Source organism: Durio zibethinus, chromosome 1, assembly GCF_047325235.1.
Source record: "Durio zibethinus cultivar Kanyao isolate XHJ-2024 chromosome 1, ASM4732523v1, whole genome shotgun sequence".
NCBI classification, from domain to species: Eukaryota; Viridiplantae; Streptophyta; class Magnoliopsida; order Malvales; family Malvaceae; genus Durio; species Durio zibethinus.
Window position 1 is genome coordinate 8,152,831 of NC_143162.1, and position 9,765 is coordinate 8,162,595.

The 9,765-nt window shown below is 37.5% G+C and overlaps 3 protein-coding genes across 3 annotated transcripts; 1 reads left to right on the forward strand and 2 right to left on the reverse strand.

Annotated features, from left to right (window-relative positions):
• Window positions 1-250: 250 nt before the first annotated feature.
• Window positions 251-643, reverse strand: LOC111310639 (7-deoxyloganetic acid glucosyltransferase-like). The gene has a single exon (XM_089742791.1). It carries the CDS (start codon window positions 641-643, stop codon window positions 251-253), a length of 393 nt encoding a protein of 130 aa, XP_089598917.1.
• A 1,662-nt stretch (window positions 644-2,305) lies between these two features.
• Window positions 2,306-7,067, forward strand: LOC111311994 (uncharacterized). The gene is made up of 3 exons (XM_022911896.2): window positions 2,306-2,753; window positions 3,795-6,406; window positions 6,503-7,067. Exons 2-3 carry the CDS (start codon window positions 3,878-3,880, stop codon window positions 6,800-6,802), a joined length of 2,829 nt encoding a protein of 942 aa, XP_022767631.2. The 5' UTR covers window positions 2,306-2,753; window positions 3,795-3,877; the 3' UTR covers window positions 6,803-7,067.
• Window positions 7,068-7,531: 464 nt separating this feature from the next.
• On the reverse strand, window positions 7,532-9,563 carry LOC111311106 (uncharacterized). Its single transcript, XM_089762044.1, has 3 exons — window positions 9,387-9,563; window positions 8,904-9,075; window positions 7,532-8,328 (listed from the first exon to the last, which is right to left on the reverse strand). The coding sequence occupies exons 1-3, from the start codon at window positions 9,417-9,419 to the stop codon at window positions 7,751-7,753; spliced, it is 783 nt and encodes a 260-aa protein (XP_089618170.1). The 5' UTR covers window positions 9,420-9,563; the 3' UTR covers window positions 7,532-7,750.
• Window positions 9,564-9,765: the final 202 nt, after the last annotated feature.

A 9,765-nucleotide genomic window follows, 5' to 3' on the forward strand; every position in this document is an offset into this window, starting at 1 on the left:
TAGAGAATAACTTTGTATATCATTATTTAATTATAAAAATTTTTCTGATGATTTATGATTTTTTTCCTCTACACGAAAGGGCTTTCAACATAAATTTCGATATACTTTATTTTTTCTACGTTATTGATTATTGTTTATTATTGTATATTTATTACGATATATTATTTTAACGTTGTTGGTTATTGTGTTTGTTGCTTCACATCCAATAAATTTATCCAACTAACCTTGTAGAACTGGAACATCCCCTTCTTCAATGAACTTGCATAGATGAAAGTTTGTCCAGATTCAACAAGCGCTCGTTGTTCGATCGTAAAGCGAAAACAGGAATCTGGAATTCCTCTGCAACATCCATAACCGAATAAGACAAGATCCCATCTTCTATTATGCACGTAGCAGGCCGCCACCTTCCCTTTTTCATGCAAAAGGAAACCAAATGGTCACAGAGGGCTGGCTTCATCACAGCACCTGTAGACAATAAAACATCAGCAAGACGCACAGGACCCAAAAGTGGATGATCAAGTGGTAGACCATCAGGGATCGTTAAGAACTGAAAGTCAGGGTAGCGTGCCGGCATGGCGGTGGAAAGGAGACACCCGTGGAAGTGTTGAGTGTTTGTATACGAAGGTGACTTGGAAACTACCATGGCCGAGAAGCTCTGCTAGGTAAAGCATGGGTTTGATGTGGACGAGGGCAGAGAAGGGCAATAAAACTACGTGTGGAACATGGGGTTCTGATCTGCAGAGTGGATTAATTAGCTCCAAACAATCGTTAAATTCATAGATAATTGGTTCTTTGTAAGTCGCAGCATTTGCATGACTTTTACAAATTTAGTCATCTATTTCAAAATTTTAAGTTGAAGTTTATGGAAACTCGAAAGGTGTCTAATACCAATAGAGTATATTTAAGTAATACTGCGTCTGTAGACAGATCACGAGCTTTATGTTGGCCCTGTGAAAGCAACAGAGAGATTAAAACTTGCAGCTGCCTCACTTCCAGCTCCATTGTTTTGGAATAAATGAATAATGATCGGCATACATTTGCATTCTGAGGACGGTGGCTTTCTCATTTTTGTTTTATAATCTCATGTCAAGTACAATTGCACGAACCCGAGCGGATTCATGGCCAGGCTGGGGGCCTATTTCACGCTATAAATTTGTTAGGTTGGGCTTGGTAATAAATCAGGCTAAAACAAACCCGAGAACCCAAAAAGAATTATATCCAACGTACTCAAAAGAGACAGATCAAGGTGGTTGGATGAGTACCAATAGTGCAAAGCTGGACTCTCTGTATCAAATGTTGACACCCATTATTCATGACTGGTCCTGTCATTCCCAAATTAGTGACGCAAAAAAAGATATAAAATTTATTTTTGGCAGGGACGCTATCACAAAACAAGAAGTTAGGATAAAGATTTTGGACTTTAATCTCTTAATAAAGTGCGTGTTTAAATCGCCCATAGTACTTTTTTTTGGGTAAAAGGTTGAAGGTCGAATGCATGCGAAGATTGGAAAACGACAATCCCAAAAGAGACACAGATAAAGAAAAGAAAAAGAAAGATTGCAGAAATAAAAATACCAAACAAAGATTCCCATTAGATAAAATGTCCAAGAACACCCAAAATTTATGTGGGCTGAGCTCGTCTTTGCCCTTTGTCAAAAAAATAGGCCACGGCCACACTAGAGTGGTGAGTAGTAGGCGTTTGGTGAAAATTTCGGTAATTTAAATACTACTCGCTCTGACTTATTTTTTTGTTTTGTTTTGAGATATCTTAAAATTATAATTTATTTTTTAAAATATTTATTTTTTTATATTTTAAAATTACATCTTACATTTTTTATTTTTTTTAATATTAAAAATTATAAAACTTTACTTTTATAAAAAAATTTTAATTTTAAAATAGCAAAAAATTTTTTTTTTGAATTCTATAAAATTTAATATAAAATAAATAAATAGGGACAAAGAGGATATTATTTTATTTTCTATCTGTTTGAATGATAAATTACCTTCTCAAAACTCTTTATCTTAACCTTTTCTTTTATTAACGATTGATTATCCAAAAATCTAACAATGAGAGATGATAAAAATTAAAACTTCACAGAAGACAGAAAAGACAAATATTAAAGTCATTAATGTAAGACTTATTTTTATCCCATCGATAATCGGTGCATGCACTCATAATTAATAGTACACGAATATGTAGACCCGGCTGCAGTGGCGCGTGGACCACACTTCCATCGGGATTCGCCCCGTGGAAGTAAGGAAGACACAGTTTTCAAAAGTCACAACTAGCGGACCCAACATTTCTACCCAAATCCCCCGCCTCGTCTTTGCTTCGCTTTTAACCACCGTTCGATCTCAAAAACATAACGCCAACTTCCCACGCTCACTCTCCCTTCTCTTTCACTCACTCCCCCAACAAAACACCCCAAAAAAAGCCGCGTCTTTTGTTTGTCACTTGATTGTTTCCTTCCTCTTTTGGCGCTGATATAATGAACAAAAATGATTTTTTTTTTGGGAGAGGGAAGAAAAAGATTGGTGATTGCTTTTTTTAAGAGAGTTATTTGTTCTTTGGTCTCAGTTGGCGGTAATTCTTAGTTCTTTGCTTTGCTTAGAATCTACGTTTTTGAGCTTGTTTGGCGCTTGGGATTTTCGCCGACTTATTTCTCTCTGTAATCGTGATCTTTCTCGATATCGACGAGGTATTCGAGATTTACGTCATTTTCTTCAACCTGCATTGCCTCCATTTCTACCTGGTAATGGATGATTCTCTCTCTCTTCTTTCTTTACGTTTATCTGTTTTTCTTGTCAGATAATTAAAGTTCTGTTTGATAGCCGAGAAACAAGAAGAAAATGAAGAAATAGTTTTGTTTTCTATTCATTTTGCTTCAGCTGAATTTAATTTGTAATTGTAAGAGAAATGATGTTTGCTGCTAGCTGTTAACTTCAATTCAAGAGTGGAAAAATGTGAACTTTATATCTTGTTTTCTTTTGCATTTCCCGTAATTTTCTCAACTGCGAAACAGAGGCAGGATTCGGTGATTCTTCATTAAGATTCTTTGCGGATCTGTTTAGATGCTTTATTTTTGGACGTGAATCGAATGCAGCAGATTGTGTTTGATTTTGGAGGATGGATTTTTCATTAGAGCTTTATTTTAGTGGATCTGTAGATCAAAAGAGAGAAAAGTGTCGTCGCTAAGAACTTAGAATCTTTCTTCTTTTTTTTTTTTTTCTATATGCTTTAGAATTACTGGACCTAAGATTGACTTCCGTTCAAGTGGGAAGAAAATATTTACAACTTTGGGACTTTTTTCAACGGTAAATAAATGTGGCTGATGAGATTAGTATGAAAAGAAAACCAAATGATTTGTTGGGTAATCACCCAAGTCATTTCTATTGGTCCGTTGACGTGCTGAGGTGCTATAGATTCCAATTACGGAAGCATTACTAGTTTTTCTAATGTTACTTTTGTTATCATTGGATTTAAATTTTATGTGTTTTTCCAGGGGAAAATGGACTTATAATCTTATATATGGGCAGGTAAAAATGATGAGCTAGGATATGCTAGACCCTGGATGATTAACATAATTTTTTTTCCGTATTTGTTGATCAGAGATGATTAGGACAAGTTTTTGTTCAAATAGGTTTGGAGAGGAAACTTGACATGTTTTGTTAATGACTTTTAAAACTAGCGATAATTTAGTAAATCGTCATGTATATCGTATTCAGCCACAAACCAGGTTATTCAATTAAATTGGCAGCTTATGTGAGAACTTTCTTTCTTTGCACTTTTGCAGCTGAGATGTTTTGGTAGAGCACAAGAATTTATCCGATACCATTTGATAGAAGAAAAGCTAATGAATACTTAACCCGGAGGGACATGGGATTTGGTTCAGTGTCAAAAAAGAGTTCAAACCCGCAGCAAAATTCAAAGATAGGGAAGGAGAAAGCTGAGTTGCCTCAAGCAAACCTGAGGTTAAAGAATCAAGGCGAGTTAAAAGTGAAGAATGGTATTACTTTTTCATATGGTAATCCACCAGGTGAACTAGGAAAATATCAAATACACAGCACCTTCGTCCAAACAAAATCCTTAGGGGATTACCAGGGCCAGCCTCTCAAGGGCAAGCCAACAAAAGAGGAGGAGCTTGTCAGGTACATGTCAAACTTGCCAGGTTACCTACAGCGTGTAGACACTGGAGAAAACCTTCAAGAGAAGGCATTGAATGTGGGAGTTCTGGATTGGGCACGTTTAGAAAAATGGAAGTACCAGCAAAGGCATATCCCGACAATAACTGGCAATGATGTATCATCCACAAGCACCAATTCATCATTGAAAACAAAGACCAAGTCATCTGCCCTTTCTAGTGCAGTTCCCAAGGATGCTTATGCCAATAAAAGTAAGCAACACTCTTCAACTTGCTCCGGTCTTAGCTCATCTCATGAGGATGGCTTTCCCCGAGGTGCAAAACCATCTACTCAGAAGGTTAGACACTTTCAAGATACTGCTTTCAAGAGCACCGTGGATCAGCAGAAGAAGACACCCAAGACACATACATCCTTTGGCAAAACTTATTCAGATGTAGTCCTTGAGAAGGGAAAGAAAAAAGTCTTAGATCAGAAAATCGCTTCTGAAATGGGAAATATTTCATCAAACATGAGAAACCTTTGGGCCTCACCTCTGCCAAATGAAACTGCAATTGCTGGTGAGGGTGGAGCAGCTAAGAGAGTAGAGCAAAGGCTGGAAATTGATGTGAATAAAAAGGACTTGGATCAGAAGAATACTTTAGATGTGGAGGCTTCTTCATCCAAATCAAGAAATTATGCAGTTTCATTGGGTTCTAGGAAAAAGTTGAGTGCTGAGAGCGACAAAACTGAGAAGAAAGAGACCCAGGAATCAGAAATTGGCCTTACTCATCAACATTCTCCTGGTGAGTGCAAGAATGTTGCTCTTCATCTTCCAAGATCCTACCGAAATAGCTTTTTTGAAGAACCCCGAGAATTATTGGATGAGACTTTGAATGAAGCAAATCGGAATAGTTTTTCCTATGATTTCCTTCAGAAGGTTCACTTTGGGGAATTATGTTCTGAAGTCCCTCATTCTTGTCCGCTTCCTTCTGAGATGATGGAACAGGGTCGGGAGCCTTCATCTGATGCATCTCATGGGTCAGCATGCTCAAATAACACAGGAAATATAAGAACTCAGGGCATGTGTTCAGCAGAGAACAAGATTAAATCTCAGGATGCTGATAATGAAACTTTAAAGATACTGCAAGAAGAAATGGCCGAACTGGCAACCAGAAAAAGCAGAACAAATTCACCAAGTCGTCGTTTTAGTTTCAGCTTGAGTCGTATTGGTAGAAGTTTTAGTTTCAAGGAAGGTTCTGCTGTCCCACAATTGAGCTCCACTTATGTTTCTGTCAGGTCTGGCCCATTGAGATCTGATTCTTCTGTTTTTTCAGATGACGCAAACAGAGAGAAGGTCCATACCAGAACTAGGTCCAGCCCCTTAAGAAGGATGCTAGATCCACTACTGAAGTCGAAGGGCTTAAATTCCTTCCCTTTCACTGACACTGTTCAGCCATTGAAAGGAAGCTTGAATTCCTCTACTCCAAGGCCAGTTAATACTAATGAATCCCTTCTGGAAGAAAAGTTTGGGTCATCAACGGTTCAAGCTCTTCTACAGGTTACAATAAAGAATGGACTCCCACTGTTCAGATTTGTTGTCGACAATGGCAGTAACATGCTTGCAACTACCGTGAAAAGCCTATCATCAACTGCCAAGGGGGAATCTGATCAGAATTACATATTCTATTGTGTTAGTAAAATTAAGAAGAAGAGTGGCAGCTGGATAAGTCAGGGAAACAAGGAAAAAAATTGTGGCTACATCTATAATATTATTGGACAAATGAAGATTTCCAACTCTCATATTTCAGACTTGACTGCACAGGACTCTTGTAATCAGTATCTGGTAAGAGAGTCTGTTCTGTTTGGCGTGGAGCAAAGACAAGCAGATCAAGCATCAGCAAAGTTTACAGCAAAAACGGAGCTTGCTGCTGTTGTAATCAAAATGCCTGGTAAGACCAATGATGTACAAGAGGGTGATAACAACAAAATGAAGAAAGGCTTTTCAGAATGTTTGGCTACGGATAGATTCACTTGCGACTCTGTGGAAATTGCAAGCTTTAATGGTACTATTGTCATACTTCCTGGTGGTGTCCATAGCTTGCCAATCAAAGGAATACCTTCCCCATTGATTGAACGATGGAAATCTGGTGGATTATGTGACTGTGGAGGTTGGGACGTTGGTTGCAAATTATGTATTCTCTCCAACCAGTACAGCAGATGCTGTAAGATTTCAAGGACATGTCAAGCTTGCCTAAACCCCAACCGACTTGAACTCAATGTGCAGGTATCCTCTTTTCTTTTTTATTACCTTTTAGTTTCTCCATTATATTATAATTTTGTCAAGATATCTGAATTAGTTCTTTTTTTGCACTTCATGCAGGGAGAAGCACAAAAGAACAGGCCTACCTTTAGCTTGGTTCCACATAAGAATGGAATCTACACAATTGAGTTCAGTTCATCAATCACTGCATTACAAGCTTTCTTTATTTCTATAGCAGTTATAAGCTGTCAAAAATCGTCTGGTCTGCCAGAATTCAGTTACCTGTCCAATGGAAAAGTTATAAAGGAGACCGTGGTGAATGGCAGCCGTGGGATGGAGAACAAACCAGCCATCGTTCTTGGAACCATGCCTGCAAAATATGCTCCTAACCCTCCTCATTCCCCTGTTGGGAGAGTATAGTTTCAAACGTGGGACGTGCTTTGTTTTTCAGGTATAATTCTCAAGTCTTAGAATTGCTACAACGGGAAGCCGGGTTTAACTCTTGAAAAGTGCATCCTACGTTGACAATCAATCATTAATGAGACGTACATGGAATCAGGGTATAGGCTTGTTAGACATTGTTAATCATCATGATTTTGTAATAGGTGCACGACATTACCAACAGATCACTTGTATAAAAGAAATAAAATTGGCAATTTAATAAAACACTCACTGTTTTAATCAAGTGAGTTTTTCTGTGTTGGAAAATGCTTATACTTTTGGAAGCAGGGAGACAACCTTGTTATGATCATAAAGCAACTTGACTACATTAACTGAACAACGTCCACGGCAGCAGCAGAGATCCAAGGAAAGAAACGAGGGAAGGTTGATGAAACACGAAGTTAAAAGCCCCTGGTAATAGTATTTACAATTTAATATACCGTATCAAGCTGAGAAGTCTGAGAGTAACTACGGCCGAAAGAACTGGGATAAGCAAACCCCCATTTTAGAAATAGAACAGCCTTTAATGAAATGACTTGATTTATGTAAGAAACGAGGGACGTGATGAAACACGTAGTTAAAAGCCCTTTATCTAGTCCCCTGGTAAGAGTATTTACTATTTAATATACCGGATCAAACTGAGAACATTGACAGTAACTACAGCCAAAAGAATTGGGATAAGCAACCCTGAAACCCCCATTTTAGAAATGGAACAAACTTGATGAAATGACTTGATTTATGTAACATCCACTCAAATTGAGGGTGGAAAATCAGACACCAACAAAAAGGAATATGTTCGGACAATCAGTTCTACAAATGGGTATCCAAAATGGTCTTAAGCAAAAAAACCAACACGAATATGCATGATAGACTAAGCGCAAAACGTACTGAGGCAGAACTGTGGTTCCAAAATGTAAATTGATGCTTTCACAACTCGGCTGGGGAAGCATGGTGAATACATACAAACCACTGACCATCAATCCTCTCAAACACATTCGTCACAAACTGTCCCCCCCAACTATTACCTTTTGTCTTGACAAATTCCATGCATGTAACATACCCAACATCTCCTTTAACATGAACTCGAACATTTTTCAGTTCTATCTCTAGTGGAAATTCATAGTTCATCCATACAATTTCCCAGCTTTCCATTACAAAATCATAACCGGATATCCCATTTGCTGCTGGGTGTACACAACAAACATCATCTCCTTTTGCCCAAAGGTTCTGCATTGTGGCTAGATCCCCTCTTCTGAAAGCATCATAAAACCGAGAATTTGCTGCCAGCACTGAAACCTTACTATCCTCATGAAGGACTCGAAGGTCATCCCTGATTTTTGCTGCTTCGGCATAGTTCTCTTCCTCAATGGCAATCTGTAGGTCCCTTCGTAAGGTTTGTTCATCCAATATGGAGCTTTCAGCATTTAGGTTCCCCTCAATTTCATCTCCTTTTGCTTGACAAGAAATCAATGGTACCACCATATGTGAATTTTGTCTAAAGGGTGCTGCACTAAATTAATCGGGAATTAGACCTGTGTGAAACTCAAGTCCTATTAGGAAATACAGGAAATTATTTTGGTGAAACAATGAAACTAAATAAAAGTAAAATTGATCCAATAAAAAAATATATTGCATTACTCTTTGGAAGCTAAATGTGGGCTCAAAACATGGACAACCTCACCAAAAAACTAAAAGGAAAAGCGCAACCAACTTAACAATGAATTTATATGGAAAAATCCAGAAAAATCAGAGGAAAATACATTGTTTAATGCATAACATGCTCATCGAGGCAACAAAGTTTAAAATACACTATGCATTCTAAAACTTAAATCAGACACGGTTCATGATCATGAACAACTGAAATTACAGTGGCAGTTGACAAACAAGCCATGTAATTCAGAACAAATATGATAAAGAATTAACTACCAGTTTTGAAGGTCTACATAGAGGAACATTTAAGATCAGGTGCCGCAATTATGAAAACAAAAACAGAAACTTTACAATGCCTTCTTTCTTACACAAGCTGGGCCTATCACATACGGATGAATAGTGCAGATAGCTGCTAAGCAAAGAAACTTACGAGGTCTTCCTCTTGGCAACTTGGGCAGACATTGAACCGGAAAACACTCAGTCCTGTTTCCACTTGAAATCCTAGCTAAAACCACATTACATCGCTTTGGAAGAGGTGGAAAAAAGCAATGAAGACTCCTGAAAGTATTAGTGCTTGAACATGGCATGCAATTAACATTTACCTAGAACAATTAAAGAAAATTAAGGGTTAAAGACTGAATTATAAATATTTGTAACTGAATTTTTACCAAACAAATGTGCAATTTTCATCTTTCATTATTTCAAGAAATCATTTTTCCCAAATAAATTGATATAAAAAATGAGCTTGAAACCATATCTAAAGGATTTAAATTTAAGAACTTGAATTCGGTCATTAACTAGATTAATAAAAGATGAAAATTGTCTATTTGTAGAAATTCAAGGATCAATAGCAACTAAAACTTCAGCAAAAAACCGAATTACAAATAAAGTACTAGGAGAAAATTAAACTTACATAGTAGCAAAAGCTAGATCCTTGGACTGCCATGAAAGGAAAAGTTATTTACACGGAAAGGTATTATAACAAAGAGAAAATTTCAGGTTTTGGGCTTTGAAGATAAAAGGGTTTTTGTTAAGATGTTATCTTCTGCGAGATCACGACAGAACAGGCGCCGGGAAGCAGAACTGGAAGGCTTGCTTGTTGAGGGCATTTCAGGTAAAAGACAAGAAAAAGGGCTATGGGCTCCACAGTCCAATTGAACATAGGCTTAATTGACAATTACTTAGATAAAATATGGGTCTGATTGCAGAGACTTGAGTTTTGGATTCACTTATTCGAAGCCCACTTTATTTCACGTTTGGTATTATTAATGCCTGATTCATCGGAGAAACCT

Coding starts and splice junctions, on each gene's coding strand:
- LOC111311106 (XM_089762044.1), bottom strand. CDS start 9,419: ATGGCAGTCCAAGGATCTAGCTTTTGCTACTAT. Junction 9,076..9,386: donor GATCTAGCTTTTGCTACTAT/GTAAGTTTAATT, acceptor TAATTGTTCTAG/GTAAATGTTAATTGCATGCC. Junction 8,329..8,903: donor GTTGCCAAGAGGAAGACCTC/GTAAGTTTCTTT, acceptor AATTTAGTGCAG/CACCCTTTAGACAAAATTCA.
- LOC111310639 (XM_089742791.1), bottom strand. CDS start 643: ATGGTAGTTTCCAAGTCACCTTCGTATACAAACACTCAACACTTCCAC.
- LOC111311994 (XM_022911896.2), top strand. CDS start 3,878: ATGGGATTTGGTTCAGTGTCAAAAAAGAGTTCAAACCCGCAGCAAAAT. Junction 6,407..6,502: donor GACTTGAACTCAATGTGCAG/GTATCCTCTTTT, acceptor CACTTCATGCAG/GGAGAAGCACAAAAGAACAG.